Source organism: Primulina eburnea, chromosome 18 (genome assembly GCF_022965805.1).
Source record: "Primulina eburnea isolate SZY01 chromosome 18, ASM2296580v1, whole genome shotgun sequence".
Lineage (NCBI taxonomy): Eukaryota > Viridiplantae > Streptophyta > Magnoliopsida > Lamiales > Gesneriaceae > Primulina > Primulina eburnea.
The window spans coordinates 32,622,345-32,641,402 of record NC_133118.1 but is presented as its reverse complement, the minus strand read 5'-3'; the positions used below and the strand labels follow the sequence as shown (position 1 = coordinate 32,641,402).

At 37.1% G+C, this 19,058-nt stretch overlaps 2 protein-coding genes across 2 annotated transcripts; one reads left to right on the top strand and one right to left on the bottom strand.

Moving 5' to 3' along the window:
- The first annotated feature begins 600 nt into the window (after positions 1-600).
- On the top strand, positions 601-4,071 carry LOC140819965 (uncharacterized). The gene is made up of 6 exons (XM_073180249.1): positions 601-1,276; positions 3,054-3,106; positions 3,313-3,400; positions 3,470-3,568; positions 3,643-3,761; positions 3,849-4,071. Exons 1-6 carry the CDS (start codon positions 680-682, stop codon positions 3,901-3,903), a joined length of 1,011 nt encoding a protein of 336 aa, XP_073036350.1. The 5' UTR covers positions 601-679; the 3' UTR covers positions 3,904-4,071.
- A 674-nt stretch (positions 4,072-4,745) lies between these two features.
- On the bottom strand, positions 4,746-10,667 carry LOC140819286 (WD-40 repeat-containing protein MSI4-like). The gene is made up of 13 exons (XM_073179293.1): positions 10,648-10,667; positions 10,114-10,222; positions 9,219-9,284; positions 9,013-9,087; positions 8,713-8,788; positions 7,472-7,670; positions 7,184-7,265; positions 6,085-6,158; positions 5,862-5,985; positions 5,692-5,766; positions 5,389-5,456; positions 5,201-5,300; positions 4,746-5,045 (listed from the first exon to the last, which is right to left on the bottom strand). Exons 1-13 carry the CDS (start codon positions 10,665-10,667, stop codon positions 4,950-4,952), a joined length of 1,164 nt encoding a protein of 387 aa, XP_073035394.1. The 3' UTR covers positions 4,746-4,949.
- Between the last annotated feature and the right edge of the window lie 8,391 nt (positions 10,668-19,058).

The window sequence follows — 19,058 nt, the reverse complement described above, 5'->3', positions numbered from 1 at the left end:
TAATCAAAATTTATTCATCTTATAAATGACAATTTTTACTTTCTAAAAAAATATATTTATTATTTAAAATTTTAATAAACAAAATAAAATATGATTTTTTAGATTCTTTTTATTATTAGCCGTTTCATTCATTCGATATAAAGAAGTCAATTTAACACAAATAATAAATATGTAATTATAATGAAAATTTTTTAATTTCCTTTTTAAAATTACAATTCGAATTTTATGTTGCTTCAAAAAATAAACTACATTTAATTATCTGTATTGATTATATCATTTCATTTAATTTCTGTTATTGTTTTGCGATTTGTTATTTTTATAAATTTATTTCTCACTATTCTCTATCATATTAAATAAAATATGAATTTTTATATATTTTTGCGTTTTCCAACATTTTAAAAAAATTCGTGGTGAATTTTTTGTATATTAATTATCTGTAAATTGCTATTATATTGTTGTTATTATTGATTTTTAAAAAATATTTATTTATTGTTTAAAATTTTGATAAACAAAATTAATATATTATTTTTATTAACAATAGTTTAACTCAACTAAAATTGAATAACATCTTCACTCAACTTCAACATAAAGAATCATGGACATTGCTTTCTAAGATAGCTTCATCAAACCCAAATTTAAGTCTCTCGTGTCACTTGCAAAGCAAAACACACCCTCTCCCATGGCGGCCACCCAATTGTTCTTCTCATCACTCCATTTTTCTTATAAATCATCGCACCGAGCTTCCCTCTTCCGCATTACAATGTTATCTTCCTTCAATTGCTTCCTTTTTCTGGCTTTTTTCGTTCTCATTCTCACCCTGTACATAATCCTCAAGAACATTTCTTGCAGTAAAAAGCAAGAGAATTCCATAAAGATCCAATCTTTACCTGTAAATGATGATGGGATTGCATCTCGGCAACAAGGAAAAGAAATGGGCTTGGGTGCGGGTCGCGAGAATCCAGGTAATTCGTTGCTTCTTGGAGTCATGCCTGCGGATTTGGAAAATTGGGACACCGTGTCAGGTGAAAGTAGAGATTTTTATGATGAGCCGGACGGGGAATATGTGTCGGTTCCGGAAGAGAAGAAGAGGAGGAAGAAGAAGAAACGGGCAAAGAATAAAACGCCTGATTCGAATGAAGAGGTGGCAAAAGAGAAGGATGGGCTGTTGTGTTTGTATCCATTTACTAAGTCTTCTAGTGCCACTCAGAGGAAGATCAAACACCAATATGATCAACTTGTGAAGTCTCATGGGTCAAACGGATTGACACTTGATCAGGTGTTTTTTCCTTTTAAGTTAATACATTGCTCTGGTTCTTGTTATTCTTTTTCTCTTTCTTTTTTTTGAAAGCTTGAGTCATGATTTATAATATTACTTTATAGTATGTTTGTTGTTAAAAGATATATATGTAGTGTTAGCTCGGATTCCTTTACTTGAACATCTTGGTATTTATACCACGGAATTCGAGTCTTTGTTGTTGATGTATTAGAATTTGTTTTTATGTAATGCCGCGGAGATATGTTTGATATGCTATGAGGTGTTGGATTGAAAGAATTGAATCATTGTTTTTGAGGTTAGTTGATACCTGATTTTATTGGTTTTATTGATGTGTGGTTGTGATTTGACGAGTTTGCTTGTAATTTCTGTATTATTACAAACTTATTGTGTAATGCCTCGCTCTCATATGAAATTGATTTGGGACGTAGAGCTGGAAAGAAATTATCTTAGGGACTGGCAAATGGAGAATTCAAATAGTTCATGGTACTTGATTGTATTGTGGAAGATGACATAGCTATGAAGTTTTACTGGCGTAGAGGTGTATCATTTGGCAGGTCGACCTTGTTGTGGTGATGCGCCATGGTCCCAACCTCTGAAGAATGATGCTGCTTAAGTATATTAAGACAAGGACCTGAAGTTTTAAGATAAATTCACAACATGAAATCTAGTATTTTCCCCAAGATAGAGTTTATGAATTGTTCTGTCAAAGAGATGACGTTTTAAGATAAATTCAAAGCATGAAACCTAGTATTTTCCCCAAGCCGGAGTTTACAAACTGTTCTATCAAAGAGATGGCAGATTTGATTCAAATACCAGGTTGTCTATGTAAAATTCATTTAAAATAATTACACGAGTTGTCATTGAGAAAAACAAAGGCATAAGTTAAGCCCCAAGGTAGTCCCTTGCACCAATACCACTTATTTGGTTCAGAGGAAAAATTGGAAGTGGAGCAGAGAGAGTAGCTGCAATTACTACGTTTGTTATAAAATTCTTGATGTGGCCAAATTGAAGAGCACTTTACAGCTGACTTCTTAGATTTCACGAGAAGCTTAACCATTTGAGGATTTTCCATCACATGAAACTGGTGCATGTCAACCCAGTTGAGCAAGATGTGTCACTCCAAACAAATGAAAGTCAAAATGTGATTCTTAGATTTTGTTAACACCGAAATGTTTGCTCATTATCCTTCGTTGACTGGGAGATCGGATGCTGAACCAGGCAATGAACATAGGAAACAGAACTGTAAACATGATGCTTGAATGCAACAGCTTTCAGTTTAGGATAAACCATGCTTGGCATTTCTTGCTGCCTGCTACCTTGTAGCCTCTGATGATTCAGTCTGTTATTTTAGAAGATTTTGCATGCTAGGAGCTTGAGTTTTTTCGGAGGGAGAGTTCCTGTGTAAATGCAAGCATGATCTCGTTTTCTTGCTTGTCCAAATATAGCTGGACAAATGTGAAAGGTATCCAATTAGTTAATTTCAGGAACATCTTTATTATTTTACATAGAGAATGGCTGGTGTAGTATATAATATTTCCATCTTGTGATGAAGAAAAGGTTGGGAATGCAGATGTTTGTTTATTTTAATTTTCCCGCATCTATTTTACCTTGACTTTGATATTTCAATTGTGTATGCACAAAACTCTTTTACGCATCTAAAGTAGTTACCTTTTTATCGATACTAAAGTGAATACTTTTATGTTGGTCCGAATTTATCTTTGTTATATATTATTTATTTATAATAAAGGATTTATTTCTGTGTTGGTCAAAAATGCAGATTGGACAATTTATCAATTGCCTGATTGAGGCGAAAAACGAACTGCAGCACAAGTAGGTTTGCATAATTTCTTTTACATAAACCAGAAATTTGATTCAGATGTATGAATTGTTGCAGTGTGACTTATTTAATGGTGGAAATTCTTACCGTTTTGTATATCTTTGCAAAATTCCTATTTTAAAGTAATATAACAGAAAATATTCATTTTTCTATAATGATCTTGGATCCCTTTGCTTAACCATGATTGTCTGGCAAATAGGTCTGAGGTCATCAATCGAAAGTTCACTATCACCAAGGCACTATTGTTTAAAGCAGACAGGTCATCATTTGATCGCCTTCGTCAACAGGTACCGATAAAGTGGGCTCAAATGTAAATCTTATTTGTTATCTGTAGCATAATTCTGAATTGCATTTAGATATACAAGCTAGAATTGGAACAGAAGAGATTGGAGGAGGATACTTTTGTATATAACTGGCTCCAAGAACAGCTCAAGGTCTCTCCTGCCTACAAGAAGGTACGTTGCCTTTTTTAGATAATATTTGATAACCACTTCTCGAATACGGTCTCTAAGTTGGTTTCACATAGTAGATGCTGGAAATTGGTGCTCATATGGAGATGGAAGCGAAATCCGCCTGCCTTACGGAGAGCACTGATTCTGACATTTCATTTGAAGAGTTACTGGCACAGGAGAAAAAAGACGTGTTTTGGTTTGTTCTGAACTTGAACTCTGAAGTCTATTGTCATTGTCATCACTCATAGCTAGTTTTGATTCTAAGATAGCTTCTTATGTACAGGCAGAGAAATGGGAGACTCAAACCGTGTCAGGATGAGCCGAAACGTTTAAGCTAGCTAAATGATAATTATATCCAAGTTTCTAATAACAAAATGTACATGCGGAAACCCGAAATGGTGAGAACGTTAACATCTTGGTTTATGATAGCTTTTTCAAAGCTACTTTGTCGACCCAACTTGTAATTTCGACTAAAGCTTGTCAGGCGGTTGGAGGTCTGTCTAATAGATCCTGCGCAATTCTAAAAGTTATTTTTAATTCTTTTAAAAATAATAATAATAACAATAATAATAATAATAGAATCAAGTGTAATTGTTTATTGAATATAATACTTTGTTGTAACCAAACTAGTGTATGTTATAATTGACGGAATAAAAGAAAAAAAGCTTAAAGAAATTGATGGAAATGAGGCTTATGCACAAACTTTTTATTTTATTCCTTGTTGATTCATTTAAAGAGCGTATTGAGTGTTTGAAGTGAGAAATGTCTCTCGTGTCTTGTTGGTTTACAGCAAAACCGTACGCATCGCTGCCGTATATGACACAAAAGGATTTGACAGAAGAAAAGGTTCAAATGAACGAACGATGTTAAATTTTTATTAAAATATATATGTACTTTCAATATGATGCAAAATTTTTATTTAAAAAATTATAAATTATTTATAATAATCTAATCTATCAATCCTTTAATTATCATTCGATGTCATTTTTTATCCTCAGAACCCAAGTTATTTATCAGCCCTGAATCAATTATTTACCACTCCATCAACCGAACCACGTTTTCACAACACCCAAAATGGGATTCAAATACACAGATGCGAGATAGGAGATTAATATACAAAAGAATGTTCTGCTAAATTAACCATCCGTCCGCGTCAAAGATATTAAGCGAGTACACCAGATGAAATATCATATCCTCCCATTCATAGGATTTTAAGATCTAACATTCAGATTCACAAATGTTTCTTACATAGTAAAATACCATAGTTTCTGGACAGTCCCATTAATTTTTTTTTTTTGTCAAAAACAAAACAAAACAAAAAACCTGTTTTGGACAAAGTTCTGGACAAAATACCAAAAGGATTCCCAGATTTCCAAAGATGGAATCAAGAGGAGCATGACAGCAAATGAGATTTGAACCTATCCAGCTCCGCGATGACCTCTTCTTCTGGACGATAAATCAGGTCAATCATCCGCCATATCTGCACAAATGTTCCAGCCACAATTCTAAAAATAAGAAAAATGGCTGACATGGAACCAAGAGCATAGGAATGCAGTTCTATTGTGAAGCTAAGAGCTCTACATAAAGTAATAGAGGCCCCTTTTTGGCATTGAAACACATGAATAAAGTTGCTACCTGCAATGTACCTCCCCCTCCAGTCTTTTCTCCATCTTCAGACACGCTAACAACTGTCCATGGATCTGCAGCATTCCAATGGAAGTCAACCACCTTATCCCTGAAGTTTTATATCCAGAGAAACTATCATTAGTTACAAAGAGAACAATGACAAATTAAGAAGGGAAAAGGATTTATCAACCAAGTACCTGTGCCCCGCATGTCGAAAGAATAATCCAGGGGGATAATCTGATTTTTCTGTTCCAGCATTACCCACCTGATTGCCGAATATGGCTCACAAGCAAATTTTTTTAACGCAAGAGATAGAAAGTACAAATTCAAGCCAACAACGATTATAAGACTTTTTGAATTTGTGTTTTCAGGAAAACGACAAGTTAGTTTTCCAATGGATTTTAAATCCAAGCTTTATCACCAATTCAGTTAGCACATAAACCTTTTGAAGGTTAGGAAGATGAGTAAAGAGAGTCAACAATAATAGATTGTGGTTTCACCTTTCCATGATCCCAGATATTCAACATGCCATCTTCTGCAGCGCTGCCAAAGACAGATGCCTTGTCTGGAGACCACTGCATAGAAATATCATGGTGCTAATTGCTAGTAAACATACAGATACGTGTTTAAGCCTCCATCTCAAGCATGCAACCCAAATGGCAAGTAATACCTGGACACAAAGAACAGCAGCAGTATGACCTTCAAATATGTGAACGGGAGATCCAACTCCTCTCTCAACTCCTCCAGATGTAAGACTTCGACGATCATACATTCGAACAGTATTATCAGCAGAACTAGATGTGGATGAACAATATGTTAAAACTGCTTAATGAATGATTTGATTAATATCTTTAAACATTTTCTTTCAAATGAAATAAATGTCAAAAACATACCCAGTCAAAATCAGATTCAAATCATTAGGATTCCAATCGACACAATGAAGATCAGCATTGTGAGCCTTTTCAACCTGTGGGGTAATATCCAAGAACCAAAGGCAAATCAGATACTACTTGCAAGTAAATGCAACACTTGGTATGACACAAAAGTCTGATAATCAGTAAATGTAAATATAGGCACAACCATGAAAATATTAAGCAAAGTACAGGCACGGTAAAACAAGTAAGAATAGCACAAGCACAATAATTATGTTAAAAGCAATCCTCACTAGAGGTTCGCTCACCAATGAAGCAGCATCAATTCATTGTTAAGACATAAAGCACACTGCAAAAAATAAACTTTCTGACAAATTTGCCTCAAAACGATTACAGAAATACACTCAACAACATAAATTCATCTGCCCCTAATATACACAACGTCTAGTATATCAGGATCACTTATTGCTTCACTGTTCTTACTCAAAGGGTATTTGGACGAAGATTCAAAGAGAATTGGGTTTCATTTATATTTCACCACGGAGGGCAGCATGTTCATTTGTTATCGAGCCGGGAGGAAACTGGAGCAGGAAAACTATGATTTTCTGGTACTTGGTGGTTCATTGCACGTTTTGGTCTATCTGGTTAGAGAGAAATAACCGAATCTTCAATTTCAGATTTAATTAGGGATTGGAAATTTGTAATGGCATGATAGTAGTGCTATGTTTATTTTTCGTTGGAAATTGACGGCGCGGATTACTCATCCTGCTTAATATGTAATATTATTTCTATCATTAATAAATAATTTCTTCTCAAAAAAAAAAACAATGTCTAGTATGACAACTTGGCAAATAAATGCCTCCTACATCTAGCACAATTAATAGAGAAGTGCATATTTGCAGTACTCTTTGCACATTCAAGACCTTCCTTTGCATCATCCAGGAATTTTGATTGTCAATATGTATATAGATCAATCTAGAAGAAAAGCGGGATCTTCCTACTGGGGAAGGGCAGTGGAGTGAACATGCAGTGATTATCCATGTGCTTTGCGGAAGGGACAACAATACAACATTATGAAATGATGTTTTAAATTGAATAAAAATCTTGGTTGGAAAACTACCTTTGCAATGGGAGAAGAACCACTTCTCGCATCCCACAGTATAAGGCAAGAATCATCACCAACGCTGCAGAACTCCTGCGAGCTATATCACATGTTGAAATGAATGAGAGATGAATATTAAATATTGCATAGCTTCATAAAAAGAGTACATTAATACGTATGCTAATGTGTGAATCATTTATATCTCAAATTACGCCAGCCTTAACTACAATCATGCCACACTGCACCAAAGAGATAACCTAGTTCCTTCTCAGAGTGATGACAGTTCTGATTGAGAAATCTAGCTACCTTGATGGGTTAAACTGTACATCTTCTACGGTATCCTCGTGCCCTAGGAAAATACCCCGAGGTTGAACAATGGAGCCATCAACAGCTTTACCATTGACAGCACTTCCCTTAGATCCAGGAGACTTTTGAGCTCCCTGATCTGCTGCCAATGATGATATGTGGTCGTGGATGCTCCACAAAACCACAGACTTGTCCTTGCCTGCCATTAAGAAATTATTTTACATAAAGTAGAACTGTGAAAGGAAGTACCAGTGGAACAACTAGTTGAAGAACAAAGGGTTTAGTATATGCTACATTGTGAAAAAACACTCTATGCAACACATACCGCAGGATGCATATCTTATGTGAAGGTCCTACATGGCATACATGTGGGATCGATACATCAATCAGCGTATATGATATAGAGAGTTCATTTCCCAGTTTAGTGTTGGCTAATCCAGAACATGGTAGTTGAATAAATTGGTAGCATTCTGGAAGCTATTACAGTGAGTATGAGCACAAGTAAAACATCAACTAAGTAGTTGACATCCAGACCAAATAGAAAAGGTATTACTTTATTATGATACAAAACTATTAGCAAAAAGCATGTACAATTTGAATAGCGTTGAATCATGACTCTAAATCAGGTTTACTCCATCCCGAATACAAAAAATATTGGGATCTGAAACCATTTTGTGCTTTAATTTCAATTCCTAATGTTTTCCACCAGATTGCTTATAAAAAACTAATGATGAATATAACATAGAAAATAGCGAAGGACCAGTCTAGGAGCATCATAGTTCAAACATGACAGACTAGGATCAAATGCAGAAACTTATTTTAGCAGGCTTTTAAAAATAAAGGACAGAGATAATGAGAAATATATAATAAAATTTATATAAATAACTAAACTAGTACTGAAAAACTTCTTCACATAATATTTAATCGCAAATACGGGATTTTGCTTTCTTCCCTCTATCATCGGATTGCATACCATAAAAGGACTTTTTAAACCGTGCAAACTTTTTTTTTCTGGGAGCATCAGTCCAGAAACTGTTTCCTACGCAGAGTTTTAAGTTTGTCATAAATAATAAATAAGGGGAGAAAATAGGTCTCAATCTCGAATTTTTTATGGTGGAACCTGACAAGTACGGTTATTTACCAACTGTTGAACCTATCTCCAACATTTTCAAGTTATCGTGCGTGCCTTATTCGAAATCACCACATGCACGCTACACACACAGAGAGATAGAGAGAGAGACCTCCAGAGAGCACAAAAGGTTCCATAGGACATGTGGCTAGAGCAAATTCAGCATTATCTCGATGACCAGTCAGTATCTGCAGTGTGTGGTTCCAATCACAATGCTTGAGCAATGGTATGTTTTTTTTTTTCTTTTAAAGGTATCAAATGATAGATAAAATAAACTTTTGCATGTAACCCTCATTGACTAGAAGGTGTTTCGAGACAAGATTGATAGTATCGATGGGCAAAATTATAGTTAGGCGTCGAGTGAATCCAGATAACTGATTAATATCAAGTCACGGTCACTTCAAAAGCATACCAGATCCGGACGAGATGCTGTAGCACCTAAAACAGGTTGACGAGTAGGTTGCCTTTCTACATCCCAAATGAGGACCTATCCCCAAGTTTAAGGTTAGGACATACAAATTAGTTTGCTAAATTTTAAGACCATTTCAAGGAAAAGAACATAACCAATTATACAAAAATTTGAGGGAATAGAAGGTAATGCATGGATAAAAAGCTTACATCAGGACTGTCGGTGTGAGTGGCCACAATCTTGTTAACCCTAATTAATTTAACATAAAAAATAGGCTATTTTACAACATCTGTCAAATTACGAAAACTTTATATCAACGTGTAGCCTAGATTTTGTAGACTCCGAATATACAATCAAAATTTATAACAACTAAAAAACAACTTTCCAATCTCAATTCAACGATTAAAATCCCTAATTATAATAAATTAGGAATAATTCAAAACAACAACACAATAATCTTCTCTACTTCGTTAAAATCATACAATATTCATCAATCTTCAATTTCAGTATGATTTAACAATTTATCGGATTTATTCCAGAAATCGACGAATTTCAAACATTACCAAAACTATAAAATTTATACCTCAAATCGAAGACTTGTATCAACGATCCTAAAACTGAAGTCGGTTCGTCGATTGAATAAATCGATAACTCGCAAGATCGAAAAAAAAATTCCAAAACTCTGTTTCTGTTTCTCTTACCCCCTCTACTGTAAATGTAGATTGTTAATAAATGAATTCATCGACTGCACATTCAAATTTATCCTTTTTTTAAAAAAAAATATTATATTATATTAATAAAATAATATAATTTAAAATATTTTAACATTTTCAACGTCGATATATCCATTTTGACCAGTCAAACAATCAAATTTTCCAAAACTCAAAACATGAAATTTCTACATCTTTGAGTTTTCTACGTTACAAATTTCAATTCATTTGGACTTAATACGACCAAAATATGTCATATTTCATTCTTTAAAAATCGTTAATTATTTAGTAATCTCACATTACTAAATCAACAATTTGTAATATTTACTTCAGGCATTACAACATTCCTGGCTCTTAGAGAATATGGGGTAAAATTAAATCTAGTCAAGTATACTTTTGGGGTTAAGAGTGGCAAATTTCTCGGGTTCATGGTGATCGAGAGAGGGAGATTGAGGTCAACCTGGAGAAGGTAAGAGCTATCCTGCAAATGACTTCCCCTAAATCTGTCAGAGAAGTAGAAAAGCTTACAGATAAGATCATTGCCCTGTCTCAATTCATTTTTAGATCGTCACATCGCAGTTATCCTTTCTTTCAAGTATTAAGAAAGGACTAGAAATTTTGATGAGATGATTAGCCCAAACAAGTCTTCCAAGGGCTGAAAAATCATCTGGTCAGGCTACCCATCCTGGTAAAGCTCGAACAAAGAAAGAAGTAATTGGTTTACATATCTGCAACTGAGTATGTTGTTAGCTTAGTCCTTGTTCGAGAAGAAATATCTGATTAGAAGCATGTCTATTATGTCAGTAATGCCCTCAAAGGACTCGAGTTAAGACATACTGAGCTCGAGAAGGTAGCCCTAGCCCTCGTAATCACCGTGAGAAAGTTAAAACATTACTTCTTATCTCATCTTATTGCTGACCACACCAACATTCCAATAGGAAGGATCATGACCAAGCCGGATATCTCAGGGAGACTGGTAAATGAACGATGGAGTTTGGGAGTATGATATTGAGTACCGGCCAAGGACTGCTATTAAAGCTCAATGCATGTCAGACTTCCTGACCGAGATGACATGGCTTGAACATGAAGAAATGTGGAGGATATTTGTGGATGGTGCCACCAGCAAGAAGGAGAGTGGCGCAGGAGTTGTTCTAATCTCTCCAAGTGGGAAGAAGATTAAAATTTTCGTTAGATTTGATTTCCGAGCTTCAAATAACGAAGTTGAATATGAACATGTCCTGACCGGAATAAAAGCAGCTCGGGAAAGAGGAGCCACCCGGTTCATGATTACCGAAGATTCGCAGTTGGTGGCTCAACAGATGAAACTATTACATGAAGTCATGGAAGAAAGATTGATGAAATATTTGAGTGCTATTCAAGAGTTGTCAGACAGTCTTTATATCATGATTGCTAAGTTTCTCGAGAATCCAGCCAAGCTCGAAAAATCAAAAGGCATGCCCCTCGATTTGTGGTGATAATGGGGTGTTATATCGATGATCATGTCAGGGCCCGATGCTCAAATGCTTGGTCACAGAGGAGGCCAACTATGTACTTAAATAAATTCATGAGTGGCATTGGGGACCGTGCTGGGGTTGTGATACTGACTCGTAAAAAAATTGTTAGTAGGATTTTTTGGTGGCCTAATATTAGTTCGGATGTTGTTCAAGTGGTTCGATCTAGTGAAAGATGCCAGTAGCATGGAATTTTAATCACAACTCGGTCTCAGTCATGAAACAAATTCAAGCGCCATGTCCTTTCGATCAATAAGTCTTGGATATTGTGGGACCTTTTTCAATAGCCCGAGCACAAAAGAAGTTCATGTTGGTTGCAGCAGATTATTTATCAAAGTGGGTAGAGGCTGAGCCCCTCGTCAGAACCATAGAAAAAAGGTGCTGAAATTTTTGTGGAAAAAAATAGTGTGCCGGTTTGGACTACTAAGAAAGTTAATATCTGCCATATTCAGCAATTTCATGGAAAGAGGTTGACAGCCTGGTGTGAGAAGATAAAGATTGAGCAGTTCTTCATTTCGGTTGCCTGCTAATGGGCAGACTAAGTTCACAAACCGCATCATTATCTAAACCTTAAGAGCCAGATTGCAAGGAGTCGACAAGGATTGTTTTGAAGAAATGCCAAGTGTTCTATGGGCATATTGGACTACTTCTTGGACTGTCTTTGGGGAGACACCTTTCAGCTTGGTATATGGCTCCGAGACGGTGTTACCTGCCGAGGAAGGACAAAATTCGGCCCGAAAGCCTACATGGAAGGAAATAACGAAGCATGGGCTCAAGAGTTAGAAATTGTGGACGAAGGAAGATAAAGGGTTGTCAAATGAATGGAGGCCTATCGAATTCGAGTGATTCGAGCCTACAATTGGGTCCTACCCCGAGATTTTCAGGTATGTGATCTTGTCTTAAAGAAAGCTCATTTAGCCGGAGATGTGGTTATGTTAGAAGCTCGATAAGAAGGATCTTATATAATCTGCAAAGTCAGTTCAGGAGAATTATATCTAGAGGATGGCCAGGGCCGATATCTCGAAAGACCTTGGAAAGATTTTCATTTAAAGAAGTATTATTCATAAATTGTACTGATAATCTAAGTATCAATTAAGTTTGTTTTCACTGTTTCAAAACAAATAGAATCTAACATAGGCCCGAGAGGCATGATGCTCTGGCTTCCTATCTAAAACCCGAGAGTTATGAGGCTCCGACACTATATCTTACATAGGCCCGCGAGGCATGAGACCCTGGCTTCCTATCTAAAGTCCGTGAGTTATGAGGCTTCGATACTGTATCTTACATAAGCCCGGCAGACATGTGTTCCCGACTGCCTATCTAGAGCTCGGGAGTTACAAGGCCCTGACATTATATCTAACATAGGCTCGATAGGCATGAGATCCCGGTTTCCTATCTAAAGCCCGGGAGCTAAAAGACCCTGGTACATTGTCTTATGTAAATCCAGAGGATATCAGGCCTCTAAGGATTTGTAAGTAGTACTTACTTAAGTGTTATAAAGTAACCTGGTTATTTTCTGAAAGCACTTAGAATTATTTAGAAAATAGCTAGCTATTCAAAGTCGGTGTCAGAATTACATCAGGTCCAGCACGGATTCTCCACACGTAGAATATTTTTCGATTAAATAGTGGGTGCTTGTTTGAGCTCAGTCTACTTATCAAATTAAAAACACGAAGGAAAAATAAAACAAGATGAAAGAAGACAATTGCATAAATACAACAGAAGAAAATTATGAAGCAGGGTCTGAAGACCAAAAATACAGAAGTAAAAAAGAAAAATCTAATGTACTCTAGCCCATTAGAATCTGCACCCTCCTCTGAGTCCTTCTAGGTGTCGGCTAGGAGGGAGTTTAACTCTTGAAAATCAGTCCATGTAGACTGCATGCATGAAATTTATTAAGTTGCTAAAATATTTTAATTAAATGATTTTGGATGCATGAATTATATATTTTGATTGAATACATGATTAAATATGTAATTTTGCTTGGTTTTATAATTTAAAGATTTTCAGATGAATATCGGTGTTGGCCGGATACGGAAGACCAGAGACGATTAAGGTGTAAAAAAATTTAAAAGCTACATTTTATTTTTAGTTAAGAAAATATTTATTTTAAATATTTTAAGAATTATTGCATTTTTTAGTTCAAGTTTAAATTAACTAGTGGGAGCAAATTAAGAATTTTATGTAATTTATAAGGAATTTTTTGGAAATAGGTATTTTTAAATCTTTTAAGTGGCCTAATGATTTTACTAATCTTAATGGGCCTAATTAATTAGTTAAAAAGTATAGTTAATTGAACCCATTAATTAAGTGTTTAGGAATCCTTTTTAAATTCTTTTTAAAAGAGCCCTACACGCACACACTTAAACATCTATACACACGAAACACACACATATACTTCACGTAAATTGAAGAGGGAAAAGAGAAGTGGCCGAAACTTGGGAAGGCTTGCAAGGGAAATTTCAAATTTTTTTATCCATCGTTCTTCGATTTTCTTCCTCGTTTTTCCTTCCAACAGGGATCACCCGACTCCTTTGCATCCCAATGTGGGTTTTTGATGGGGTTTTGACAAGAAAAAAGGTTAGAAAAAGGGTAGAAATCGTCTTCCGTTCATCACCGATGTTCCACCGCTTATATTTCGAGCGTTTTAAATGCAAAGTCACATTTATAAACTTTCTTTTTATACCATTCAAATCATAATGTGTGTTTTATATTTTAAAGCATGAAAATTATATTGATCAAATTATTTGACGGTTGGATGAATATTTTTCAAAATTCTGACGTTTTTATGCTCGCTTGAGAATTTTTAAAAGACATGCTGCCATTAGGGGACATTAAAGATTGGAAAATGAGTCGTTTAAGGGGATGATGGCTGGTCATATGCAAACCGAGTCGTGCTTGGGTGTGGCTAGAACATAGGGTTTTCAAGGGTTTCTTGGGGATTATGGGATGGCTAAGGGGTGGCTGACCAGGGGCTCGATCATGCATGGTCAAGACCCTGTGAGGGCTGTGTCCTAGAGCGAGAAAGAGTCCTAGCATGGTTGGACTCGCTAATGGACGAAGGAAGAGAGTTGCAGCCACAAAATGGAAGTTAGGGCTCAGTTCTTTTGGGAGGCTAGGCACGGTTAGGGCTGGTCAAGGGCTAGTCTAGTAGGGTCAGTAGGGTCCTAAGAAAGGGGCAGGGTCTGGTCCAAGGCTGGCTCGACGGTGGATCGGGTTATTTTGAAATCGTGGCTTAGGAATGAAAGAATGGTTCAAAAATGGCTTGGGAAAAATAATGGGCTCGAACCGCGGTTCACGGAGGTAGTTTTGGGATGAAAAGCTTATGTTTAAAATTAATTCATGTTTAAAACGTTTCATGGTTTAGTTATTAAGTCATTAATTCAAAAGATTCGGGTTTACGTCTAAGAAAAACATTAGAAGTCAGATTTAAGCTTATATGATGATTCGGGATAGATTTGAGTCAATAAAAGTAAGAAAAAGTCAAAATTGGGAAGTTCGAGGTTCAAGGGTAAAATGATCATCTTACATCTTCGGGTAGTACGAAAGTTAAAGCAATGTCTCGAAGAATCATGATGCATGCTAAATGATATTTTAAAATATTTATGATGAAAATATGATATTTTTATGATATATGCAAAAGATGTACGTCTTTTCTCGAAAAAAGCTATTTTATAATTTTTTAAAGACACGATATTTTATATTAAAAAGAAAAGAAAAATATTTGAAAGATGTGAATTGATTGTGACATAAAAGGATATGATTTTGTATATTGTGTGGAAAAAGGCCTCAGAAGGAGCCCGTTTACGGGATAAATACCACAGAGAGCCTGACGATCGTATTTCTATTTTTGGCCACAATTCAGTGACGAGAGTTGCTGACGTCCCGCCCCCAGGTATTTGGTGATCTAAGACTGATCAGTCGACCACATGATGATATGATTACAGTTAGTCACTTTCAATGATCAAACCTCACCCAAAAGATATACGATGATGAAAAGCTCTATGATTTAATGATTTATTTACGCTTACAAATTTATGCTAGCTTATTTTAAATAAAATTATGATTTTAATGCATGTGCCTGTATATGTATTATTTGTTACGTATGGTTAAAACTTGCTGAGTCATTAGACTCACTAGGTTTGGATGGCTACAAGCGAGAATAATTTTGAGGGAGGCGCTGATGCTTGAGTGGATCGAGTCCGGCAGTACACACACCCGAAGGACATTTATTTTCTCATTAGGTTAAGATTTATGATATTTAAAGTAAAAAATTGACGTACGATTTTGTAGTTGATGATTTATTGATTTTTATGCCTTTAAGATTTTTAAATATTAGTTTATTTATGTTTGATTGTTTCGAAGTTTAGAGAAAAATGTTTTTTTTAAAAAAAAAATTCCTAGTATTTATTTGAATTTTAAAGTTAAAATTAAGGGACGTTTCAGGGAGGCTATAGCCTTGTCTAAATCCGGAAAATTATCCCTACCTTGGGAATGAGGTTGTCCTCTTTGAACTGTTCCCGACAATAGTCGAAGCCGATTACAAAGTGGGATTATGCCTTGTCATCTACAACTTTTTGGAAATCAGGACATAGGATAAAGGAAGCTCGCCACTCCTCCTCGGACTTCTGCTGGGTTGCCAGGGTAGCTACCACTTCATCAGCCCTAGATCTTGAAGCATTTTACTTCCTCGGTCGTGACTTGGACCTATGTTTCTGAGGCCTCAAGCTTGGATCTCAGAATATCCACCCTGGCATAAGAAGCCTTAGCCTCCACCTAAGCCTCCTTTATATTCGTCTAAGCCACCTCTAGTAGCTGATAGGCCACCTATGAGGTCATCCTCAGCCTAATCACAATTTCTTCATGCAAAATCCGGGTTTGTTCTAGCTTACCTTTGACTTGGTGGAGCTCACTGGCGGCTCAGGCCCGGCTAGCTTCTCGTTTGGCCATGGAAGCGACATTTTCATAGGCGTATACAAGCATGCGAAGGCGCACAAAGAATACTTAGAAAAATTTCTAAGGAAATGGAAAATGAGATCAGGGGCCAAGAAACTTACTGAAAAGATATAGTACTGCCCAAAAAAATTTGTGGTTGAGACCCAGACCCAAAAGATGGGCCTCCAGGGCAGGGGAAGTTATGCTCTTCACAGGCCGTACCCCCATCCATAAACCCCATCTAAGAAGAGGTTACCTCGGTCTCCCGGAGGACTGTGTTGGGGCCGCTCCATGGAGGTTTGGAAGGAAGAAGAGAGGGAAAGACAAACCACCCGAATAGAGTCTTGAGCCCCTTTGTCTAGCCTTCCTTTTATGGCGAACGAGGGGGGTTGGATCCTCCTGCTTCCAGAGAAAGGAGGGTTGCCTTGATCGCGCTCCTCGACTTGGGTCACAATCACCCCTTCCTTGTACCTTGTACAACCACATCTTTTCTCTCGGGCCTCAGGGACGATCTTTTCTCAGCTTCTCGGGCCTCAGCAGTCACACGGGCTTCCTCATATGCCTTCTTGGCTAAAGCATTCTTTTCGGAAGCAACCTTCCATGCTGCCTGTTTTTTTTTCGGCAGCCGCTTTTTCAGCTGCCCACTTCTTAGAAAAGGTTTTTTTCATCTCAGGCTTATCTATATAAAAAAGAAGAAGCAGGCAGACATAAAATAGCCAACTATATAAAATTAAGGGAAATATAGGAAAAAGAGTAAAAGAAAAGATATCGGGCTGAGCACATGAGGTGTCTACCTCGTAAATACCCTATGTACAAGGTCCTCTGCCCGGGCACTCAACCCATAGATTACCATTTGTACCTCAGAAATTACTACATAATCGACAAGTAAGGCAGGCTGGATAGAAAACCGATTGGACATTTGGGAAAAGAGGATAGACTGATAAACAGAAACCGGAATTTCCATCCCTTCAGAGAAGAAGGCATATCATCTAGGAAGCTTTTGTTAACCCGGGCAGTCAGAGAGAAGGCACTCTCATTAAACCGACAAAAAAAGCAGTAGTGAATGATGGGGTGATTAAAAGATTGTTCATTTTAAAGATCACATAGGCCGATGCCATTATGAGAAAGAAATTGGGATGAAGTTAGTTTAGAGGGACCTCGAGAAAGCGAGACATCTCAATATAGAAAGAAAGAACAAGAAATTGGAGATCACTATAGATTTGGTCCCGGAAAAAAGTATAGAACCCATCGGAGGCCGATCGGCTTGATCTGAGGGACCAAGAATGAGGAGGGATCAAAAAGAGGGGATAGATCCGAGAACTCGAAGGTCTTCATCGGACCCCGAATGAATAGTACTAGTCATAGTAGAAAACAATGGGGTACCTAGGGCCTCTATTTTTGTTTTGTGGGGAGCAAGGAATTTGCCCTTATCTTTCTCTCGGGCATTAGAAGGCTTGACATCCTGGTGTACAATTTTGAGCTTATGGGATTTCTTGGAAGTATGGATGACAACTTTCCACATGGGTTTGGGGCCCCGCGGGAAAAACTCGAAATGGGGACGGGGATCATCGATTTTTTCGGGTTTGATTTTGGGCTTGGGGATTTTTTAAAATCCCGGAAGTAGTTCGAGGCGGATATGTGATTAGTATCTCCATCCCCGAACCTGTCCCGAAATAATATCAATAATAAAATAATAATATTATTATTATTAATAATATAATATTATTATCATTATTATTGTTATTGATATATTATCACAAATAATAATAGATAATATTAAGTTTGGTTTCATAAAATCCCCGAACCCGTTCATATCTTACCACATTAATATTTAGAAACAGGTGGCGAGGATGGGAAGTTGATCCCCGTGGTTTCCCCTGAACCCAAAAAAGCAGGGATCAGGGCGTGTACGAGGGTGGGAAAAGAATTCGGGGACGGGGATGGGGATGGCAAACCCGCCTCTTTCCCAGCCCATTGCCATTCCTACTTGGAATGAAGCGCGATGACTAGTTTCTTAGAGGAAAGAGGGGAAGATATAGCAGAGACATTGAGGGGGTAGAGTCGGAGTGCAACATGGCAGACTCTAGGTCCGAGAAGCCACGAACGCTGGCACCCTAAGTAGAAGAGGTGGAGTTTGACATGATAAGGAAAAGTAAAATTAAGTGAGGGAAGAAGAGGAGAAATCGGCCGAAATTGGAGACTTAGATTCGTCGTAGAAAATAAAAATATGCTAGAATTGCAGAAGCAAAACAGCAAGAACGCGAAAATGCTAAAGTGTGAAATGATGTAAGGCGGTTAGTAATTATGTAGGAGAATATTGATCCTGGCTATTGACATTGAAGTAAATGAACAGACAAGATACACCTTGGAAATTGAACGGGGTTACCTGAGAAGATGTAAATTTGGGTCATGAATACGAAGCGATGTTTGCCAGATTTCTGTCTTTTCAATTTCTAGGGCTTACGTCATATTTCCATCAGCCCTTACCCGCCTAAAATTCAAAAATAAGTGATCCTCCACCCGAGTCAAATCTAACCATTCCATACAGCAAGTAGGACTCTAGCTCGACTATTTAAGGAGTTAATAGTGATACCTTGAAAAGAGCTCGGGTCATCCTCAGACTCGGGCAGAGCGATCGGGAGCCGATGGCTACCGGGAGGAAGACCAACCTAGGCCAAGAGAGTGATCTTATATAAAATATCCCTGATATGGGACAACTAGGGCCCAGGCTCCCATCTTAGTCCTGGCGGGCATATCAGACAGCTCGATCCTGGGCCCACAAGTATGGATCACCATGCCTCTAAATCATTAATATATCTGTCAATACATAGGGGCAATATAACAAGACTAGAGACAATATGGATTGTCAGTAGTGAAAGTGTCGGGTGGACAG